Genomic DNA, 23,695 nt, shown 5'->3' with positions numbered 1-23,695 from the left:
ATCATTGATGTGTAACATATTGCGGGGGGGAAGGCTTGTGATAGTATAAATGTTTCCAAACTATTACTCCAATAAGTGGGCTTTTATACAACAGGATAATTCAGAGTTATCAATTATGATACACATTCTATCAGTTGCATTATTCTAGGAAAACATTAGGGCTTTTTCTTTGACCATTTTATAGTACATCAACACAAAAGTGAGAAACTAAAATCTGGCCATTTCCATGGCAGAAAATGGAAGTAACAGAATCATACACAAGACTCTGTGTGTCTTACATGTACGTGGAAAGATTTCCCCTTGTGTAAATAAACTTGGTGACAGGCCCAAACCTTGAAGACTTCTGCTAATGGTAGTAACCATAGTCAATCAGTAAGCATTGTTCAGGGACAAGCTGGACTGTCAAGCTCTTCTTGTGTTTCTAAGCAATCTGTATTAATGTTCCAGGAAAATGGATGCAATGCATATTCTTAGGAATTAGTCATTAAACCACAGAATTAAATTAATCCTGTTAGTCTGTTTTTCTGCTGTTAAATAAACTTATAGAATATGAAGTGTGTTCAAATCAAAGTTTCTTAATGCAGGAGGTAGCTTTTTCCATCAAGAGATTTCTATTATTATTATCTTCCTTAATTAGCTAGACTCAGCTTAAACATTAAGACACATTTTACAGTTTAATAAACTTTATTTTTCAGATTTCAATTCTGAAAGCATTAGTTAGACTTAAATCTTATTCCTAAAGAACTTTAAACATTCCTTAGATTTTTATGGATTTTTCCAAAAGCAATTGACTTCAGATCTAGTGATTCAACTCTAAAAGCTTAAGAACTAGAATGTTAATTTTTAAGTGAAAATTTTTTGTGTGTGAGAAGTTTACACCACAAGATAGTTCGTTGGATTACCAGAGACTTGAAAGGGATGTGCTGATACACATAGGAGGAACAACTCAGATCTTCCAACTCTCTATCTAGGTTTTCATAGGGATGTAGTAAATTATTTCACTGGAGACACAATTTTATCAGTTAACGGAAAAAAATGCATTCTCTTGACTTTGAGGATCTATCCTTAGCTTTTGAGAGTTTTGTTTTGTTTTTGTTTGTTTGGGTTTTTTTTTACAAAACAAACTAAAGCATAGTTGAGAGTGCTGGATTTTTTTCAATATATTTTGGGGAAGATACAAGAAACTGTATTAACAGTTTCTTATTCTTTTATAATTCTGCATTAAAACAGAAAAACAATGCTGTTGTTTCTTAATCCCTTTTAATTTTTCTGGTTTTTATTGTATAGAGAGTAGTTTGATTTGATTTAGGTTTTTTTATGTTGATATTGTTTGTGTAAATATGTTCTTTGAAGACTCCATCCAAAGTTCAGTGCAATTTTTTAAGCATCTGTCCTATGGCAGTATTTCACACTGACATTGTTAAAATAAGAAAACAGGGTTTATCCTTTTTTTTTCTCTACTGTGAGCTTTTTAGTCACTGACAAATTGTTTTCCAACCCTAGACTAGAAAACTCTAGCAAATGTTCCATGGGCTTTAATTGAAAATAACCAGACCTGTTTTTACTTCTAGTTTGTTACTACTTTAACTAGTCATTAGAAATCTGAATAATCTCAAAAAAATAATGGAGTACTGTGTTTTTAGAACTAGATCAGTATTTTAATTTTTTATTTGGTAAATTCATAGGAGAACTGGGGTTGGAGGAGGCCTCAGGAAGTTGCAGAATCACAGAATGGTTGAGGTTGGAAGGGACTTGTGGCAGTCAATCTGTCCAGCCACCCTGCTCTAGCAGTCTCTGGTCTCCAACCTCCTGCTCAGAGCCACGCCAGCTGTGAGGTTGCTCAGAGCTTTATCCTGTGCTCTTCTAAACCTCCAAGGATGCAGACTCTACAGCCTCTCTGAGCAAACTTGCACTGCTTGACTGTCCTCAGGGTGAAAAAGATTTTCCTTTTATCCAGACTGAAACTCTCCTGTTTCAGCTTATGTCTGTTTGCTGTGCTCTCATATGCACCACTAAGGAGCCTGGCTTTGTCGTCTTGATCAGCCTCTTGGGGATACTAGGGGGCTGCTGTCAGATCCTGAAGCTCTCCAAGCTGAGCAAGCCTCATCCCTCAGCCTCCCCTGATGGGGAGGGTGCTCCACACCCTGAATTTCTTTGTGTTTGTCTTCCAGTTGATTGATGTCTCCCTTTTCTTGGGAGCCCCAACACTAGATGCTGTGTTCTAGATGTGTCCAGTAAGTGCTGAGCAGGTAATCCCTTCCCATGGTATGCTGGCCATGCTCCAGCTAATACTGCCAAGGATACTGTTGGATTTTTTTTCTGCCAGGGCACACTGCTGGCTCATGTTCAGTCTTGCTAGGATTTGCTTATTGCTTAATGTTATTGTCATGGGCTGCTTATATGTATTCTCTACTTTGCTGCCAAGCTGGATTTTCCCCTACTGGTTCAAAAAAAAAATTTGTTTTTCCTTGCTGGATTACTTGTGTTTGACACAATTACACAGTGAAGAACTGAACCTTCTGTGTTTGGTGTAGTCAGACATGATAAAGCTTATGGTGGTATTTTGTTTTTGAGGGGGGGGGAAACAGCCTTAACAGGGCAGCAGGGACTTATTCTGGCAAGAAAAACTGTATCTTAAGATCCAAGAAAATGTAATTTTTTCTTTTATTATTTCAGTGACAGTTTGCCTTATTCTGTTCATTTTTTTCATCAGTAACCCACACCAGATAACCTGAAGTCTTCAGTAACTTACTGTGATGCTCACTGTCTTAAATCAACAGAAACTTAACAATTAAGAACATTTCAACTTTCCTCAAAAACATGAATTTGAGTGTAGTCCCGACATGAAACTGAACTGAGATGTCTGAGATCCTCCTTTGTGATGAGACTGTTGTGTGAGACAATTCCCTGGTACTGAGAAAAAACACCAAAGTTTTAATTTATAAAGGGAATCTATGACGTTAAACAGTTACAGTATTGAGGACAGTTTTGGATAACAGAAAAGTAAAGCAATAAACTCTATTGTATTTCGAGGTAACACTGCATCTTTGAGTTTTGGTTTGAGAATTCAATTTTTAATATGTGATCTACGGAATTTTTAAAGTAAAAACCTCATTTTTTAATTCCATTAAAGGCATTTACTGTACTTCATAAAGTGCAGCTCTTAAGTACTTTATAAAGAAGAAATCACACACATGCTTGTCCCTTAATAGCAATGAGTTCTATTGATCTAGTCTTTGCAATCTCCTTGAACTGTGTTAATGTTCTGGTTTTCATTTTAAGTCTCCTTCTTCCAATCTTGTATCTCAGAACTCGACCTTCTTCTGTGTTCCACTGATGACTAACCTGTAATTTATTTTTCCCCCCAGTTGTTCCTATGCTTTCTCCTACACATTCCTGTACAAAGGGTGCTGCTGTCCAAGCAGGTTGGAATCAGCTGCTTTTTCTTATTCAGGTGTCAGATTATGAAAAACAAAAGTTAAAAAAAATAGTTCATTATGAGTTAATGTCTGCTGAGTTACTATGTGGTTTATCATCAGGATTAACTGATTTAACATGGGTGCCTGTGAAGTAGCATCAGCTGGTGGTGTCCTAAAGACCATCAGTTGTTCTCCCTGGAGAGGGTCCTTGTCCTACCACAAGAGGCTCTTCTTTCTTCATGGTGCAGATAAAAGAACTAACTGCATCTTTTGTTTAGAGCAGTAGAGTCAGAGGCTGGATATTTCCTGTATCTTTTGCCAGCAAAATCTCTGTCAAGGTTATGTGGAGTCACAGGGATTGGCTGTTACTAAATTTTATTTGGAATATCTGCAAAAATAGCTTGGAAATGAAAATGTTGGTTTATTGCTACAAAAAAAAAAAAAATTAAAGGGGTTGATTCATTAAAAAAAAAAAAAATCTATTTCGATGACTTTCATTTCCAAACTTACATTTAAAAAAGTTATGGATATGTGACTTACACAAGCAAAACTTTTTTTCCCAGTTCATTAATTTCACTTAGATTTTATTTTTTTTCCTTCAGATTTGGAACAGAACTTCTTTCACTCAATCCACTGATACGGGAAAAACTTTCCCATCCAGTTCTAGTTGTTATTGGTTTCTTGTTAATCAAAGACAGTCTTAGTTTCTCAGCTGTCTAAATATGAATTGGCTACATTAATTACTTTCCCCTTCAAAGAAATCAGTTTTAGCTGTGGGTTAATAATCTCTTTCTATGTTTTTACTCTTATATGCAACACACTGATCTTCCACACCTGTGCTTGAGACCTGGCGTCAGAAAAACTCCAGTTGAGTTTATTTAGAGCTAAAACTATGAGACAAGCTTAAGGCATTAATGCTGGACATTGTTGTTACGATCAATTAATTCATTAATGTTTTTACTTTTAAAAATAGGAAGTTTCATTTGGGTTTAATTTTGTTATTTTAGCTAGTTCTGAAAGCCTGACTGTTTCTTTTAATATGCATGTTGAGAAATTAAGAACAACAGTCTCTATCAGTATTTCAAGATTTCTTGCCAGTAGTTTAATTTCTAGCAGAAACTTGCCTCAGAAAGTTTTGTTACAATAAATTTCATTTAATAAGGTATAGAAGAAAATGTAGGGCTGTCTATTCCAGGGCAAAGAACGAATGCTGTTTTCCTACATGTATTTAAGTGCAGTAGTTATCTCAAACATTTGTTTAACATTCAGATGTAGTGAATCAGACTTCACAAAGCCTGATAAGCAGTTCCCCTGTGTAACAAGTTACAGTGCACAACTGCTTGGTGGTTGCATGGGGTAGCTTTCCTGGGGAAAGTTCTCCCTGTGCAGAGTCTGAGCAAATGAGCTCTTAGGGAAACTGAATTACCTGATAGTGTTGAGAGTTTGACCTTGGTCTTCACACAGTGATGGATCCATTCTTCTAGAAAGAGGGGAGTGTTGTTAAGAACTTGTAGATGCTAGAAGTCGAGTAACAACTGCAGGGCAATGACCTTTGGACCACTGGATGCCCCAGTCCTGGACTGGGGAGAAATTTTGTTCAGAAACCTGTTTTCCTAAGAGAGGTCTCACGTTCACTAAATAAATATAAGATACTTCTCAAACATGGAAGAACTGACAAAACAAGTTCTAAGTACAAATACGGATGACAGCAAGTTTTGAAGTAAAAAGAGTGAACAATAAACAAGTTTTTCTATTGTCTTTTTCCTCTCTTTTAGATTCATCAGATGGAAGTCTAAAAGCTTCTACACATCATGGGGCAATAGATGTTTATGTCAGTCAATTAAGAAAGGTGGATCTGAAATCCCAGAAAGGTTAGCAAACTAAAGGAAGTATTTTCTGTGACAGCTTATGATGTTAAAAAAAAAAAAAAGGGTGGGGTGGGTAAAGGGGTTTTTGTTTATTCTGGAAAAAAAATAGTTTGGGATTGTTGGATATCTACCTTCTTTTTTACCTCATTATTAGAAAATGTGTATAAATACTTACAATACAGTAAACTCTGTAAGGGACAATGATACTTCAAATGGATTATAGAATTTTTTGTTTTTCAATATTTTGGGTTTTTTTCCTGGCAATCTAACTTGCAGAATTCTGAAGAGTTCTTCAGAGTTCACTCGGATTACAATCTTCCTTTGCCTTGAGCACAGTTTACTTTATAATGCTGATAAATATGTGTGCAGAGTGACAACCATCACACATTTACATTATTTTTCCTGATCAAATGTCCCATTATTGAAATTGGAAGGTAGATAAAGATGAGGGGGCCTTATTTTACCATTCTTCCTTTTTTCTCTTGATTACTCACTAAAATTTCACTTCTTAGTTAAAAGCTCACTCATAAAGCTGGATTCATAGTTTTACAATATCATATCTTCTGAGTGGCAAAGAACAAGGGAAAAAGAGCACTAAAGCATTTCTATACTTGACTTTAACATTGTCAGACATTACAGGTGGTTTAAATGAACGTGGTGTTTAATACCCTTTTCTCACTGTGAGACAATCCCTCTGCCCTAATAAAACCTAGCAGTTACTCACAAGGGGAATAATGAAGGAAATGCATTGAAATCACTTGTGTTCCATTCTGTGCAAGCTATTCCAGTTTCATTGGCAAAGAAAATTTTTTAAATTTTATTTTCTAGTTACCTTTTGAACCACTTAATATTTTAAGTTACATCTCTTTGAATTAGTAGCAAAGAGGAGCGTATTTAATAAAAGCTAGTTAGTGTTATTTTCAAAACATTGCCTGACGTCTCTTCTGGCAGGACAGTTCACTAAAAGCAAAGTTGATGCAGTTCTGTTTTCATTTACCCTGTAAAGTCAGAGTAACTGCTGACAGCTGCAGTGTAGAAAATGTCCCATTTGTGATAAATAAACTGCATGTGTGTTGGATTTTTTGAGTCACTGAGCAACTCCCCAAGGAGCACCCAAAGATTAAGACCTTTTCCCTTTCTTATCTTAAGGCTTTTGTGTATCCAGCAAAATTTAGGCCTAAATTATTCTGACAGTTCAGAGGCAAGTGATTCTGCTGAATTTAAATTGCACTGCCAGGATTGTTTTCTAACTGCTACTTAGTTGTTGTGTTGTCAGTTTTCTTACCGTGTTCTGCTTCAGCTTTTGGGGTGTATTTGAAGAAACTTTTGTATGTTTTTCTAAAGTGAATATTGGAATTGGGCAAGAAGTAAGGAGTATGGATACAGAAAGTGCATTCTGCATGTTGGTAGGTTTTGTTTAAATGTGTGGGGTGCAGCTTCCAAATATTGTGACTGAGCAATTCCAAAATTACTAACATGGGCAGGTTGGGGGCCCAACATCTGCTTTCAGTCTGATGGATAGAAGCACATATTTAGGGGAATCAGAAGTCAGAATTTGTTTTTAATCACAAGGATAAAATTATTCAGACCACTAAAGCTGCAATTTTGCTAGTAGTTTACATTTTAGTGATACACAGTCTAAACTGCTTGGTCACTTTTGAGGCTGCATCTGTTCCAGGGTGTGAACAGCTGGCCCTGTGCAGTGAAGCACAGACAATTGTTAGTGTTAACTGTAGGTAAGTGGCATTGTATCAGTCCAGAGGAGCAGTTGTTTCATCATATGCCAGGCAGTGGCTGGATTGAACATCAAATCCTATCTCCCATCCTTGCTCAGGAGTGTAAATATGCAACTAGAAGATGAATAACGTCATAATACTTCTGGGATCTGTAAGATGTTTCCCTTGAACATTCCTGAAATAAGATCCGCTACCAAGAGTCATTGCTAGCAGTTATATGTCCATGTCAGTTTTGATGTCTGCCAAGGAAATAGTGTGATACCATTTCTACCAGCATTCTGGTTATGATTTATGAAGGTATCTTTGTTTATACTTTCAGAGATAGGAAAGAGGTTACTGTGTCTGAAGGCTCTTAAAAATAAACCAGACAACAATTGGATTCAAATTGGCTAAATAATTGCCTGTTTCATGCTTTAATCTCTATGTAGAACTAATGAGCTTTCTTTTAAATTTATACCAGGTTCTATTACAGTCAAGGTGCCTGCCTCTCTCAAAGCCTATTTACAGTTGTCTGGAAGAAAAGTGGATGTGAGCTCAGAGATCCAATTAAAAGAAACACAGAGTGCCTACAAAGATGATCACGTAACTATAAGTGGTAAGGCTGACTAATCTTGGCTTCCAACAAATGTCTGTCTGGCCTTAGCCAAAGGCATCTTTGTTTCCTTATGAGTTTATTGCTCTTGGCTTCTTGTTTCATTTCTTTCAGGTTCAAATGTTTGCTTGTGCCATTGTACTGCCCATGTTACTAGGTGACTTTTCATTGTAAATGACTTGTGAATGCCAACAACTGTTTCCCTAACAAAAGTCTTAGAGCCAAATTATTCAGCATTATTCCAAGTAGTTTGTGGGAGGTAATACAGGGCTGAATTTGACCCATTGCTTTGTTGGCTTAGTCACATAAAATAAATTGCCAGGGATTATCTATTAGAAATATAATGAAAAGTTTTCTCTGTCTATATCTGTTGAGTGGGAGGGGGAAGTAAAGGAGTATATGGCATATTTAGAAATGTGCAGTATAAATTTCAACAATGAGAAATGATGGATGGGAGATAGCTAGAAGAAGCTGGAGCATGGAGGAATAGAGAGTACATGGAAAAGTGCCTGCAATTATTGAAAGCATTCTTCTAATGCATTTAAAATTGAACTCAGGAAGCCCAAGTCTTGCTCTTTCCTGCTTAGGAAACAGTTGTACTATTCATTGTCAGGGTGTGTATTTCTCTCCTCTCCAGATGTATCCATCTAGAAGATAAAGCTGTTGCTGTTACCAATTACTCAGTTTGCTCAGGAGGAAACACTAATGTAATGTGTCTGAAGGCTCCAGCTTTGTTTTTGAACGTGTTGTGTCAGTATGACCTGATATGATAGCAGAGCTTTGAGTTTTTGTTTGGTTTTAAACCTAAAAAAACATGCACAAAGGTTCTTTTTACTCCCCCACGTAAGATGATAATCTCAAAGTCAGGAAACGTTAGAAGTGTAGGTACATAATTTTAATATGTAGCCTGCTTATATAAAATAGTAGTCTTGAAATGTATAGGTGTATCTCTTCCTGTCTTAAACAGTATCTAGCATTTATATTTACAAGGCCTTATGAAATATAAATATTTTTTTAAACCATAGTTAGAAGCTTTCAGGCTAGAAACCTGTGGAAGGACCCCAGATCCCAGCAAGGCCCTGTGGAATGTGTCGCCCCTGCAGTAAAAGAACACAGTGAATGAGGATCACTGGCCAGTCCATTGTCTTTCTGGCAAAAGGACAAGGGTGGTGTTTCAAATACACACAGCTGAATGGCTTCTCTGGTTTTATGACCCAGCCAGTATTTACTATAGGACAGTCATTGCTGAAGCAGATGGAATTTTTCACCCACCAACTTGCACGGAAATGATCTTGGCAGTTGTGGCCGAAAGCGACTCTGATTAGTTGATGTACGTATCCAAAAGCATGGATATCAGCAAGAGGTGTGCAGAGACAACAGCATTAGGCCACTGATTATCAGTTGCTGAAAGAGGTTACAGCATTGCACAAAAAAAATTATTAAACATAGATCTTAATTGATCATAATCCAGGTGACTGAGAAATGAGCCTGGAATGGATTTTCTGCAGGATACAATCCAGCTAGACGATGCTGCCCTGACGTAACGTGTCTGCATCTGTCTCTCTGTGCAGCATTTAGCTTTGCTGAGTGCTTGCTCACCTGATGAAACCAGGGGTTTATAGCAGATCTTTCCTCCCTTTTCTTCATTGGTCAGTAAGAAGCAATAAATGTGATGAGAGATTAAGTAGTTGGATTTAATATCTGTTTTGCTCCTTTTCTAATCTTTTTGAAAACAGTGCATCCCCTTTCTTTGCCAAGTCAGTAACACTACTTTGGCATGGCCACAGGAGATGCTTCCTGCTTCCCCTTTTCTTTACCTTATCCCATGGGGACAGTGTATTCTTTCACAGTATCCTTCTAGTTGGAAAAGACCTTCAAGATCATCGAGTCCCTCGAGTTCTTTGTGCAGGCCAAGGAGTTATCTCCTCATTCTCAACAATCTCTTTAACATTAAAGTTGGTATTTGAGAATTTTCTTATACAAGTAGATTCTGAAATAATTAAAAATCATTTAATACTGTTTCTATATCATGAAAACATTAGCCACTGTTGAAGTTTCAGAGTCTGTAGTTGTCCTGCTGCAACTAAAGAAATTTAAAATTGAGAGAGAAGAGGGGCTTTGGATAAAGTGGATAAAAGTGGATAAAACCCCTCTCTATCACAAGACCATGACAGTTTCAATTTTTATGCTTCTGAGCTTAAAGGTTAGTTTAAAAATAGATGATTTTTCACAAACTGTCCAGTTCTCATGTGGGGAACAGGAACCAGCTGCTTTCAGGAAGCTTTATTTGCCTCTGGGAATATTGTGAGAGATGTTGGAGAGGAAGCTTTCCAGTAGGAAGACAGGGTAGAGTTGACTTGGGTGAACATGTACCTAGTCTGTCTCCTGCTCTAGGAAGACCTTCCCTGCTGCAGATTGGGCAGTTGTGAAGCACCTTAGCACCTCCCTTCTCAGCCCTGATGTCCACACTGAGGGGGAAGACAGGACACTTAATGCCACAAGCAGCCACATCCAGGCTTTCACAGTATCACCAAGGAACAGAGTGGGATTCAGTTGAAGCAAGAAGATGAAAGCCTAGAGAGAATGCTCTAGAGGCAGTGATGGGCATGTGGAAAGGTGTTTTGGTCTTAGAAAAGGGACTTCCCTGCAAGATGGGGATGCTTGCTGGGAAAGTGGAGGAATCAGAGAGCAGTGCCTGGGAGTTTATTCTTCAGAGCAGTTTGCAAAGATAAGGCATCTATTTCCATTGACATTTGTAGGAACTTTTAGAAGTAGTATGTATGATATAATTAAATCTGTTATAAAAACACATTTTCCATCCAAAGCACTGGTCCAGCATTTGTTTGACTGTCTAGTTTCAGAGTGCTTCAGTAAATCCAGTAATTTCTGATGGTGATCGTGTCAGGGCATCCTTTTCCTTGCCCTGGCAAAGAGGATAGGATGAGAGCATTCTGCTTAGCCCGTGCTGCTTGATGTCTGAGCTGTCCTTGTGTCTCCAGGTCTACCTGTATTCTTAAATCAGCTGATTTAAGAAGCTTGTAGAGATCATTAACTATATCTGGAACCATATACAGCAAGGGGAAGGGTACCAGGCTAAAAAGTGTAAAATGTTTAAGCAGAAAAGGAGCTTAGGTTACAAACATGGGGAACGGCATGGATAAAATGAAAATAATCTTGATTTATATATATATATTTTAGGCCATTTCTCCATTAAGTCCTTCTAAGTTCAAAGTATGAAGGTAGGAATAATATTTAAATAAAAGCATGAGTAAACAGGAAACAATAACATTACACAGTTGCAAAAAATAAACTGCATTAACATGACTGTTCTGTAAAACTCAAAATAATCCCTTGGCTTTACTTGGCATTAGTAATACTTTGCTGGAAGCTGACCAGTTTTCAGTACTGCACTTCAAAAAGGATGTGGCCAACTGTAGAGACTCCAAAGGAAAACACATGATCAGAGCCCTAAAAACATGATTTATGAGGGAAGACTGAAAAAAAGTGTTGTTCTTTGTAAAGAAGAGAAGACTGAGGGAAGATAAGATGCACTTTTCCAGTATGTAAGAAATTGCTGCAGGGATGAATGAAATAAATTGTTCACTGTCCACTGCTGATAGGACTAGAAATTCTTATTTGACCTTACAGTAAAGAAAACTAGCTAAATAATAAGCTAAAATTGCTGTAGTAAACATTTATCTGGTGAGGCGATGGAACTGTCAGTGCTGGAGATTGTGAAGAACAAGCTAGGCAAGCATGTCAGGTTAAATGCAGAGCATCCTCAGGAGCTTTCAGCCCCATTTTCTCTTGTCCTAGGTTGATGTGACCATCTGCTCCCACCCACTCCACAGTAATTCCAAGGAAGGTTATGAGGCATGTGGGTGGATGAATTTGGGGACTAAAGTAATGCAGCCAGTGGGCACACTTCTGCCCACTTCCACTGCCAGCATGTGTTGACAACTGTAAGCTTGCTGGAAAAAGTCTTGCAATTGGTCAGAGACTTTCTTTGGAACTTTGTAGATGGTGGTGTCAATTGCCAAATCTAATTGTCTGGAATATAACCCCTTTCTTTACACCATGTGTATCTTGCATCTCTGAGCGGTGCCAGGGACTCATCTGACTCCAGGTATTTCTCCATCCCTGGCCCCAGTTCCAGTGCTGAGTTCATTTCCAGCAGCAACCTCTGACCTGATGCTGTCCATCTGCTTGGTGCCGAGGGAGCTTTTAACCTTGGCAGTCACTTACTCCATCTGGTTTTCAGCATTTCCATGAGTTTCCTTGGTGAAAGTCCCACAGTGTCACAGGTGCTCCTCAGAGGCTGGGGATGTTTGTCTTTGTAGGTTAATGTGCCTCCTTATTCTTACTTTCTCAAGCTGGAAAACCAACCTCTGTATATTTTTCCGCCCTCTTTAAAAGGAGATACTCTTTGGGAATGGTTGTCTTCTCCAAGTCGACACATTTCTTCCTCCCTGTTTCATCCAGCTTGACAACAGTTGCAGCAGTTAACAGGCTAAAAGGCTTTTGGTACTAATCCCACTCCATCCACAGCAATACATCTTTGCTGAGCCACCTCTGAGCAGTGTTCCTCTCGGGGTCATGCTTCTGGCAGCGCTGAACGCAGGTAGCAGGACTCTCTTTTGTGTTAACTCAGACCTTCCCTCTGATGGAGGAGATGGAGAGGAATCCCCTGTTGTCTTCTCTAAACCCTTTTCACCTGTGAAAGTTTCCAGGTAGATGTTGCCTCTACCTTTTTGGGTTGATGAGTATCCAAGTATTCTTTTAATCACTAGGAGCTCTTTAGATGGCCTTCCTCCTCACATGCCTCTAGAGAGAGTCAGCCTGTCTAATTACCAGATTTCCTGGAAAAGATGGATATTGACCATCCTGTCTCTGAATTTTTGGGTTTGTCTTCACTTTCACTTAGGCATGCACTGAAATAAAAATACTTTAACATCTGGCTCAGGTTAGATCTAGGTTCCCTGTGAAACACAGGGGATTTAGACACATTTCCTACCTTCAGGAATAACTTCTTTCTCCCTGCTTATGCAACGGCTCCTCACCCAGAAGTATGGGGAGAGCAGCCTATGAGGTGCTGTGGACTTACCCTGTAGGATTGTTTCAAAGCCAGTGTGTAAGGAGGGAGCTGACTGCGTAAGTCTCATACAATGCATACAGAGCTCTACTGATGTGTTTAACTGCTTCTGTTATCAGAAATTCTGTATTGTTTATTCTAAGGTAATGTCTGTGTATTTTTGCTGCCTGGCGTTCCAGGGTTAAATACAAACACAGCTGAAGGGACAGTGAATAACGTGAGGCAAGCAACTTGCCTTTAAAAGGGAAATACTGAAAGAGCTTGTATTATGGCAGTCTGCTGAAACTTCAGTTTCTTCTGAAACTGAGCAGCTGCTGAGTGGAGCACTCCATCTCCCACTGTGCAGCTGGCTTGGGTCTTGTATCAGAGTTATAGTTCTGATCTCTGGAGTAACAGTATCAGCTGCTGTGTCCCTCCCCATTTGTCTGTTCCCAAGGCACTTCTTCAAAACTTTCCTTCTTTCCTAGAAGCAAATTTTACTGACTCTTTGCCACTAGAATTGAGTTGGAAGAGCTTTGTTGTGCAGTTTCACAATGTCCCTCTAAACACTGTCACTCTGTGAAGCCTTGGTCCTTAAGCAGTATCTTAGTAAAACAAACAAAGACCCAGGTTGTATCTGGAAAAGATTACATTCCTTCAAGTCAAATAGAGAGTTCATCCAACTTTTATAAAACACACTAGATGAGATGCTATCCTACAGATTTTTATTGGTTTCAGCTTGCAGTTAACTCAAGCTGTTCATAGGCTTATTGAGATATACCACAGTCCTGACAGCAATACCAGTGAAAACCATTTAAAATATGCTTATCTTTGTGTGTTTTGTGATACAAAAACAGAGGTCCCTATTCACTTTTCTTCCTGGAGACTGGAGAAGTTAAACAGTGCTTCACTGCATAATGTTCTGCAAAGGTGTCCTCTGCCTTCAGACACACATGGGGGGGGAAAAACCAAAGCAAAACCACACCAAAACCAAAAACCATAACAACTTTTACCTGGATGTTAAATTGGAAAAGTGGCCACGCAGGCTGTTGACTCTTGTGATTTAATCATGCTAGCAAAGGCATCCTCAAAATCCACTCATGTTCCCACAGTATTCAAGAGTACAGGCAGTGAGTACAGTTAAGACCAAACTGTCATCAAAAGGTCTCCAACTAAACCTTGTTGTTTGATTAGCACCTTGTACACAAAGATATTTAAATATTTTAAGCTTGATTTGAACCTGCTACTGGCAATAGGCTTAGTAACTCAAGAATAGTTTGAAGATCTTCATCCCTAGGGAGGGGAACTTGACACTTTCCTGCAGGCAGTTTGATACTACTTTCTGCATTCCCTTCACAGGCAGATCTCCAAATAAAGCATAAGGAACAAAACATTTTTCTAAGTTCACACAGCAAATGCAAAATGAGAAACAGAGCTCAGACAACAACTGAGCTTTAAACCAGCTCTTGTTGTTTCTGTTTTTCTTCAAATCTCTTCTTCAACTTTTCAGCAAAAGTGGAGCAGGATGTAAGCAGTGCATGAAACTGTTCATTTACAGGGCTGGTTCTGCACCTCAGGGTTTTATCCTTGTACAGAAGAACAAGCCATAGTGACGTAAGCATGAGAGAGGAACTAGGACCAAGCACTCCAATGTGCACTTCCTAGAAAATATATCTTTGCCCTACATTTATTGTGTCCCCTCTTGTTAAGGGGAGGGGAACCCCTAACTGTATTTGCAGTGCTCTAAAACTCTGTTAAGGGATCCACTGGAATTTTCCTTTACACTTCATTGCTGGTTCTTTTTTTTAACACCCTGGAAGCTATTTCCAGTTTAGTTTGGTCTGATCTAATGTTTTAAGGGATACCTCTACTTCAAAGATTATTTTGTTTTCTCTTCTGAATTCTCTGGTACAATACTATTGCAAATTGATGATTCAGGAAAGCTCTCTGAGGAATTGAAGTTTCAGATTTTTCCAGATTCCACATACAAAACATTTATCCACATTTGTGATGATCATCATAGATTTCAGTCCATAATTAGATGGACACCAGAACTGTGGATCCTGCCTTACAATAGGAGTGATATTATGACTGCTGCTGCCTGGAGCAATCAAGAGTGCAGAAAATGTACTAGGACATCCACGTGGAGATCCCTGAAGGCATGTTGTAGTCTGACAGTAAAAGACACTGAAATACCTCTTCATTCAATGGGAGAACTCTGTCCAACAGTGTTGGACTTCTCTGAAAATCCTGTACTTCTAGACAGTACCTCAGCCTCCTAATGCATTGATGTGGGCTTGGCCTTTACCCTCACATTAATCCCACTTAGATCTACCAAAGCGCTGAAATGCTAGGGAAAAGTTCTGGCTCAGAGGCTTGAGTTGTGGAAGGCAATGCAGTGATGTCCGTTGGAGTTTTGCCACTGGGTTTGATGTGGCCAGAATTTGACTTCAGCTGTGTGACAGGTCAGAGCAGAACATGTTTGCAAACTTGCTTCAGAATCTGTTTCCCTGCCATCCCTTGTGCTATTCCAGGCTCACGTTAGTTCTAAACTTAGAATTCACTCAGTCACATGAACACTAAAATAATAATAAAAGATATTTTGTGAAGATAAACCAAAGGGAACGTTGATCTTGTGATAAAGGCAGTGATTTGGGACTTAAAAGATCCTGGTTTAATTCCCGGTTTGGTCATGAATCTTATGTATAAATTTGGAAGGTCACTAAATCTCTTGGCCTCAGCTTCCTAATTGTAAAATGAGGGTAAGTTGAACTCTCTCCTTTGTCTGGTATAGAACAGGCTGTTCAGAGCATGACTCTGCATACTAAAATTTTGTGAAAAGTGTAAGACAGAGATCTCAGGGGTGAGGTTTTTTTTAAGCCATTATCGTAAGAAAGTTGTAATAGTAGCAACATGTTTGGTCATCTGGAAAAATGGGTCTTACCCATGGCTCTTTTACCTGTTTACCATAAAGATGAAAACATTTCACATTACTTAGCCAGCTGAATGTGTAGTGTAGACATATTTCCTAGCCCATAATAAATGCTATAGTACTATATAAAAGCCCCCACAACTTTATTGTAATAATATATTATGGGAATTGAGATTAATGCAAAAAACTGGATCAAGAATTAAATGTCAGAAGCCCCTGTTAAAAATACATACTTTCTATCAAATAGAAGTCTTATAAGTATTGCCAGGGAGCTTGGAAAAATATGAAAGCAATATGTTTACTGTGTGTCAGATTAAACTGAACAGAACTCTCTTTTCCAGGTCACATGAATCAAAGGAATGAAACAGACAAATGGATTAAGGCTGACACCCAAAATGGCAAAGTGTCTCTTAAAAGCCAAAGCTGGATCCAGTCTGTCAAGCTGAAGAGTTCTTAAAGGTGAAATAGGCCAAAGAGATTAAATCAAGAAATAGGAAAGGGACATTTCTGTAAAATTACTGAAACTTTGTCGATATATATTCTTAATATAAGAGAGAAACAATATTAAAAATGAGAATGTTTTAACCGAAGATTTGCCCATCACAGTGGCTAGTGTTTAACAGGTCTGGTTTATTTTTAGTGCCTTTTAGGAATGACAAGATCTTACATACTCTGAATTTGTATAACTTGGCCCACTTACCATGTCAGTTTAAAAGCTGGCAATTTTCAAACAGAAGTTTGGAGTCATCATTTAAAAATGAAAAGTATTTTCAACACCTAGTGTTTGAAAATATCAACATTTAGTTCTAAGAATACATGCTCTGTAAGCTGTTATATATTTTTAAATTAAATGTCTCAGTACTGTGGTAATTCTACTAGTTTATGCAAAATGCAGAGAATTTTCTTTGTTCAAATTATTTGCATTATGGATAGGATAGAACCACTTTCAGAACTAAATCATAGAATCATACAACTATTCAGGTTGGAAAAGACCCTTGGGATCACCAAGTCCAACCTTCATCCCTACTCTATAAAGTTCTCCCCTACACCATGTTGTTGTTGTTATTAAACAATAAGAACTGTAGTTCTTATTTGATCTCCTTGTTTAGTGTTTGACCCCTAAGAAGTTTCTGCCTTGTCGGTGGGTGCTGCATGTGTAAAACTACTTGTGTGAAACAACAGGACTTGCTCCATGTCATTCCAAACCACTTTTTAATGATAAGAATCGGAACTCTAGCTATGTCTACCACTGCTCATCTGCAAAAAAAAACCTTTTCAAATAAATACCCAACAGTGCAATGGGTCCGGCTGTTTCTGTGGAGGAACACTCCACCAACTGGACTTTAGATTAGAGTCCATGTAAACGTTCTCCTAAAGCAAAAGCTACCAAAGAATCGAAGTATTTACCTTAAAAATGATGACTGTAATCTGTTTATTTGCTGCATTTCCAGTGACTTTCAGTCAGCCTTGTATGATGTGACTGTAACCTCTTTGAGGCAGAAAGGCAGAGGAAGGTGAGGGAAGGGTGTACACACTGCACGAGGGCATTCTTGATTTTTGTGGAGGTTTTTGTCACCAGTTTACAAACACACGGCAAAGTAAATGGAGCTTTTAAATGCCTTTCCCTACATATATATATGGCATCTCATAAAAGAAGTACTGAAATTTGTTCTGTTTTAAAACTGAAATGTAAGAATTCCTGCCAACTGAATGGATGGAAAGTAGCCAAGAGGAGTTCAGAGTGCCAGGTCATGTTTTAAGTTGTGTATATGTCTGTTTGTACTTAAAATAATAATGTTACATTATGAAAAGGAGTTCTTCTTTCCCACAGGTTTCCCCAAGACATGTAATTTCCCCTGGCTAGTACACTTTAATAGTCAATGGCAGTGTTTTACTATAGTTCAGGGTGGTTAAAAACTCCACGTGCTGTTTGTGTTTACTGTTTGTTTGAATGAGGTGGGCACTGATGGGTGTGGCAAATCATGTATTTTTAATAAAACACTAATATTTAAAACATGCCTAATATCATTACTAAAAGCAATCTAATAAATACTACTAGTTGGTGGTAATCCTTTTTATATTTTTTATGATACAAAATTTAATAAATCTGTAGTGGTTTTAGATTTCCTGAAAAATCTTTGAAATTAATTAATTATGTATAGGAAGCACCTCTGAATTCAAGCTGCACTGAAAAACAAAAACAGTGTAGTAGATATTTCACAAAATCAAGCCCATTTAGTGGTTCTGGTTGTCACCTGGAATAAGAAGCCTCTCTGCCTCTGTGATTAAGGTTGTGCTTTTTGGGACTGCTGCATGAGTAGTTTAAGGGAGAACATAGTAAGAAAACATGTTATTTCTTTCATGTTCAGAGGAAAGCAAGCTAAGTCTTTCATATTCTAAAATAGCTGGAATTAATCATTAGGATTGCTAGTTACTTGCTTAAAGAAGTTTAAATAACCCATTAGAAAAACTGAGCTCAAGCCACTCTGATTATATTCTTTCCAAGCTAATAAATGTTGAGACCAGCTAGAACTTTAACATAAAGGTCAAAAATGAGCTGAAGAAAGACGAATCTTTAGGAGTTTCCCCAAAGGCCTTTGAATAATGTCTTGTTCTGCTATAATGAAGTGAAACTTTATATTTTTCTCTAGACAAGAAAGATTAGTGGGTAGTCAGTAATTGGGATTTGAATGGTAACGCCATGTGTGCTCATTTTTTTTTTTGTCCATTTAATGAGAAGACACAGTCTCGTAAGTAGAGAAAATTCATCCTTTAACACTTTTCTCATCTGTTCTCCTTCTCATTTTATTCTCCAGACTCTGTCAGCTGCCAGCCAGCCTGCAGTTCAGATCTGCACATGTAAGCATCAGCTTGCTTAGAGAGTTGAACTCAGCCTGAAAGGCTTTTATAAGAATTAGGGCTCTGGGCTCGCAAGTAGAGAAGTGTGCTTAAATGTGCACTTATATTTGTGTATGGAGGAATCTGTAGTGACTACCTACCCCTGCTCTTTGTTGCTCAAGAACACTGCACTGATGAGTACCAGCCATGACAAGCGTGAAGTTCTGTGGGAAGCCAGAGTGTTTATGTCCTGCCGAGGACCTTAATGGCAAACAAGAACCCCAAACACACGCAGATTTATTTATTGCTTTCCCTGCATGGGACTACAAAAACTTCTCATTATTGACAACTAAGTCAGCTTGAATCAACATCTGAAAGTTAGCAACGTTGTTTCAGTGCTGCTCTCTTGCTTGAAGGCACATGCACTCCTGGGAGAGAGATCTGCAGTGCTTACTTACTAATCCCAACAAATGGCCTTTTATTAAAGTATGATTAATTTTAAGAAAAATAATATAGTGTTCTTTTCATGCTCCAGTGAAAAACCTTTGAACTGCGGAAGTTGTTGTGCAATTTCTTCATCTTTCATTTTGAAGAATGTGTATATTCAGGCTCCGGTGTTTGTTTTTAGGTGTTGGTAAGTATGTTGCCATCCTGGTCATATCCAAGCCAGGAAGGAGGGTCAGTATTACTATGTTCCTGTTTCTCCAGTTTGGCTGTATATTTCAAGACAGCTTGTCTGCAACAAGAGTAAAAAAAAAAAAAAAAAAATTACAGAAGAAAAAAAAAATTGGCAGAGGCTGTTTCTACAAAGAACATTAAAAGCTGTTTAATGAGCACAAGTTCCTCGTTTTAGCTGAAGCTGTTGATATTATAAGAGGTGGTGTGGAAAGTGAGAAAGAAGATAATTGGTTAGGCCATAGAGTCACAGAATACATTAGCTTGGAAGGGGCCGCTGGAGATCATTTAAACCTGTTCTTGCTCTAAATGGACCCAACTAGACCAGATAGGTCATGGCTTTGCCAGCTGAGTTCTAAATATGTCTAGGGAAGAAGATTGCACAGCCCTTCTAGGACCCTGTTCAAGTGTTTGACTAGACTCCTGATTAAAAATTAGTTTCCTTGTATGTAATCAAAACTTTACATATGCTGCTTGTCTTATCAGTGCACCTTTGAGAAAAGTCTGGCCATATTTTCTCTTCTCTGTCCTCTAATCAGAGTTACAGAGAGCAATAACATCTCCCCCAGCCTGAGCCTTTACTTCTTGTGACTGAGCAAAGCAGTTCTTTCTGCCTGGGTTTATACTTCTGTGCTCCAGCCCAGCTCCAGTCTTGGTCACCCTCATCTGCACTCGCTCTAGTGTGTCCATGTCTGTCTGGACTGGGGAGCCTAAAACATTGATCTTTGGGACTGAGCAGATAATGCCATGGGAATAATAGCATTGTGCTGTGAAGAAAACATTACACCAAATAAGAAAAATAGACCAATTACATCAAAAGATATCACAGTGTTTCCAGAGTGGATTTTCATAGCTATTCAGAGGGGCTGTAGTAACTGTGCAGGTCTCTTTTTTACTTTTTTTTTTTTTGCACGGTCTCTGTGGCACCTCCAAGCATTTTACCCTTTCCTGGTTCAGCTGCTTTCTTTTTGGCTAACCTTTCCACTTGTAGTTATCTTCTGTTACCCACCTCTTTTCAGAGTGTATTGTCCCTGAATTGCATGCCCAATGGGCGGTGTTACAGAGCTGTACTGTTACCTGCCCTGGCCCTGTGCTCAGCCAAGGCTGTGCTTTGCAGCTTTGTGGTAGCTGAACCAGGAGGTAATTGTTTATGATGTCCAAAAGCACCCCTGGCCGCTCTGAGCTCTCTCGGCTTTTGTGGCCACTGCCCCTTTGCAGCACTAGAACACAGAAACAATGAACCAGAGCAAAATTAGACAGAAAGGGGAGAAAGTCAGGCCTACTGAGTGAGAGACACCCTAAAGAAGAAGCTGAAGAGCAATTCTGTCCTTTCAAGGCAGTATCAATCCAGCAACTTTCCTTGCCTTCCTGTGCTGAAGAAACTCAACCTGCCACTTTCAGTCCTTTGATTGTCTCTTTCTCTCGCTCACCCCTGGGCCTTGGCTGCCACCTGGTCCCCACTGCACAGAGCCCCGCCTGCCCTGGCCTCCCCAGGCTGCCTCCTGTGCCCCTGGAAGCTCCCCTGGGCCAAGCACTTTCCTGTGCTCCTTGGGGAGGAGGCAGCTTGGTACAGCTCCCATCCTTTTCAGGAGAGTCCACCTTTTGCTGGTGTGTCTCTCCCCGCGGGGCAGTTTCCTAAGCTCTGTAACAGAACATAACATACAGCATCTAGACAATAATAGAAAAAAAGTCCAAATTAAAACGGTCTGTTATCTGCCAGCAATGCTACTGCAGCGTTCATAATGTTGTGGGTGTTTTTCCCATAGTGAAAATGCTGAAGATGGTTCCAGAAGAGGCAGCTCTGCACAGCTGCAATGCTTGCATCACCACAGCAGGAAGGGGGAAGTGGGGAGGGGTGCAAAAGGGACAAAATTAGTGAGGTGAGGAGGGCTTTTTTTCAACCACTGCAGGATATATATATATATATATTTTAAAATCTAACACTGACACACTGTATGAACCACATGAACACAAAGCTGTATCTGTTTTTAGGGAGGCCTGTGCCATTGAGGAATGTGTGCACAATTTATACGAGCTGTAAGCTATAAAATAAAAATCAACTCATCCAAGTCCAAATTCCTGTTTTTCATGGAAAATGCAATGTATGGTGGCTGTCTGAAGCATGTATAAGGGGAACTGTTACTATTTCTTTGGAAGCTTATGCTGTCCCATGCCTGGAGCTGTAGTTGATTAGTTTGCCAGAAACAGCCATTCATTAATCATCAACACATGGCAAAATAAATAATTTATTTAGGATATTGTACTATGACAGACTCCCTTTATTTATTTATATAGTGTCTTAAATGATGACATTGATGAATTAAAGCATTTCAGCAGATTACTACAGTTATCTTTGGCAAAGCAAGTATGTCTTGGTCTAAGTCGGACAAAAGAACTGGCCCAAACACATGGCTCAAGCAGCACTGGAATATATAATCGAATCCTTACCCTAAGTTTCAGTCCCTTTTACTAAGAGGAGATATGAATAATCCTGCATCATGGCCTGAATGCTGAGCCATTCCAAAATTCAGAAATGTTTGATTGGGTCCATCATAATAAAAAACAGAGCTTTTTGATATGAGGTTAAAAAAAAACAACCATGAGTAAAAAGTAATGGAAAATAAAATCTTAAACATGGGAGAACTGTTCATAGTGTGAATGTAGGAGAAATTAAGCTGAAGAGGCAAGTGGAGGCAGGCAGCTAATGGGAAAACCAGAAAGCATCCTGCAAGCACGCTCAGGGTAACCACAAGTGAGAAGATTAGATAGAATCTGAAGTATTCTGAGGTCTATGGCAGCTGCAGTAGCTGAATCTTTTTATGGCATCCAGCTCAGGTGCACATGGTGGCTGAAACATGGCATGAAACGTGGGAGCCTCCATGTCATCCTGAAGAGGGATTTACACTCAGTGAGAAGACAGTACTATGGTATTTTGATGCTTCTTCAAGAGAATACTTAAGAGTGATTATTCTTGATCTGTTGCCAAATCATGTGCAGACTGTCTTCTTTTCCAATGACATTTGTGTGGATTCCCAAATCCTTCCTGCCTAGAGATCTATTTGGATAATACCTACACATTTTGCTTCTTCAAGAAAACAGAGTTCTTGCAAACCCCTTTCTGACCAACAGCAACCATCAGAAAACAACACAAAAAAAACCCCCAAAACAAAAGTCATAATATTCTCCAAATGTCAAATGTTTTGTAGCTATTAAGACACAATGTAATTTGCATTTAAAAAGCAAAAATTGTAACAGTGTTTGTTGACAAGTCACTTGTTAACAGAGTAGTCATAAGCTTAAAATAAACATAACTGCTTTCATATTAGTGCAGATAGAAAAGAAGGAAGCATTGAATTTTGCTCTCAAAGAGCAGCTTTTGGTGGAACCAAACTGTCACAGATGCGATGCAGTTTGGTGAGAGCACAAGGCTGGCTGGAAAAGGCTTCTCAAGGCACTGGCAGAGTTCCTCTCTCACTTTGCTCCCAGCAATGATGATAGAGCACAACACCTTGCTCAGAACTGCAGCTGACTTTAAATGGTATTTGTGCTTTGAACTTTAAGGAGAATGTTTACCAGGGAAGAGAACTATTTCTCTAAAGATGCCAGCATGCTACCCAGTGTGTTATTTCTTCTAGGATTAGTCCTAAGTGAATCAAAACCAACACAACCATTTCTTACTGAAGCCACATTTTACAAAGCAGTTAGCTTGCATTTCCTCTACTAGAAGAAAGCAATTGTAGCTGTATCTTATACTCCAACAGGCAGATTATCCATGATTCTTTATGGCATTTAGAAACAGGATTAATTGAAAGGTCATTAGCCTCTAAATACAGAAATATGCAGCAGGATATCAAGCCATAGACTTTTTTTTCTTTTCTAACATTTAATAAACCTGTAACCAGGCTAGTATGTTGGCAAATGTCATCTCAAATGTTACCTGATACTGGAAAGAATGGACAATTTACATGCTCGTAACTGTTTCCTATGAAGCTGCATGGGACTGAAACTTGAAGAACTTTGTGGCTCCATATGGTTTCTATTTTAATCTAACGAAACAGTAAAAATCATAATTTGAAAAAGAATGTGACACAATCCAAGAGATATGCTTCACTATTTGCAAGGCTCAGTCTATTGAGGTCTGCTAGGATTGATTAGTGTTTAACAATAAAGAATGGGGAATTCCTTTGGAAAAATGAAGTATACATGATTTATAGATTTTGTAGGGCAACTTTAAACTAAAAATTAATGTCTTCTATTGCTTATTTAGAACCTAAGCCAGTAGCATGTTTTGTTCTCCACATTAATTTGATTTTTACATAGATGTCCTCTTCTGTCTCCTCAAACAGGGAATAAAATGTCTCTGAAATGTACATTTCACACCTGCAGCACATAAATTATACCCCAAAACAGCCTTTTCCACTACATTCTATGAAAATCTAAGAACCCAAATAAGATTTTAAGATTTAGTCTGAAAACAGAGAATGAGGCCCTGTTGGTCACTTTTCTGACTATCTGTTGCTTATTATTGATTACTAAAAACGTACAGGTTGTGAATGAAATACAT

The 23,695-nt window shown here is 38.6% G+C and overlaps 2 protein-coding genes across 4 annotated transcripts in view; one reads left to right on the top strand and one right to left on the bottom strand.

The window, feature by feature from the left end:
* The window catches only part of FAM185A (family with sequence similarity 185 member A), a 39,867-nt gene extending 22,235 nt beyond the window's left edge, over positions 1-17,632 (top strand). The window contains exons 6-8 of the mRNA XM_051614010.1: positions 5,195-5,290; positions 7,484-7,618; positions 15,960-17,632. Coding sequence (XP_051469970.1) covers positions 5,195-5,290; positions 7,484-7,618; positions 15,960-16,075 — 347 coding nt within the window. The 3' untranslated portion in view covers positions 16,076-17,632. The remainder of the gene's footprint in view (positions 1-5,194; positions 5,291-7,483; positions 7,619-15,959) is intronic.
* Positions 17,633-18,736: 1,104 nt separating this feature from the next.
* FBXL13 (F-box and leucine rich repeat protein 13) overlaps positions 18,737-23,695 on the bottom strand; it is an 81,237-nt gene continuing 76,278 nt past the window's right edge. For all 3 annotated transcript variants that reach the window (XM_051613990.1, XM_051613965.1, XM_051613975.1), the window contains one exon: positions 18,737-19,192. In XM_051613990.1, the coding sequence (XP_051469950.1) occupies positions 19,081-19,192 (112 nt within the window). In that variant the 3' untranslated portion in view covers positions 18,737-19,080. The remainder of the gene's footprint in view (positions 19,193-23,695) is intronic.

The sequence above is a fragment of the Apus apus genome, chromosome 1 (assembly GCF_020740795.1).
Source record: "Apus apus isolate bApuApu2 chromosome 1, bApuApu2.pri.cur, whole genome shotgun sequence".
NCBI classification, from domain to species: domain Eukaryota; kingdom Metazoa; phylum Chordata; class Aves; order Apodiformes; family Apodidae; genus Apus; species Apus apus.
Note: the sequence above shows the minus strand (reverse complement) of the source record. Positions and strands in the feature narration are given on the sequence as shown.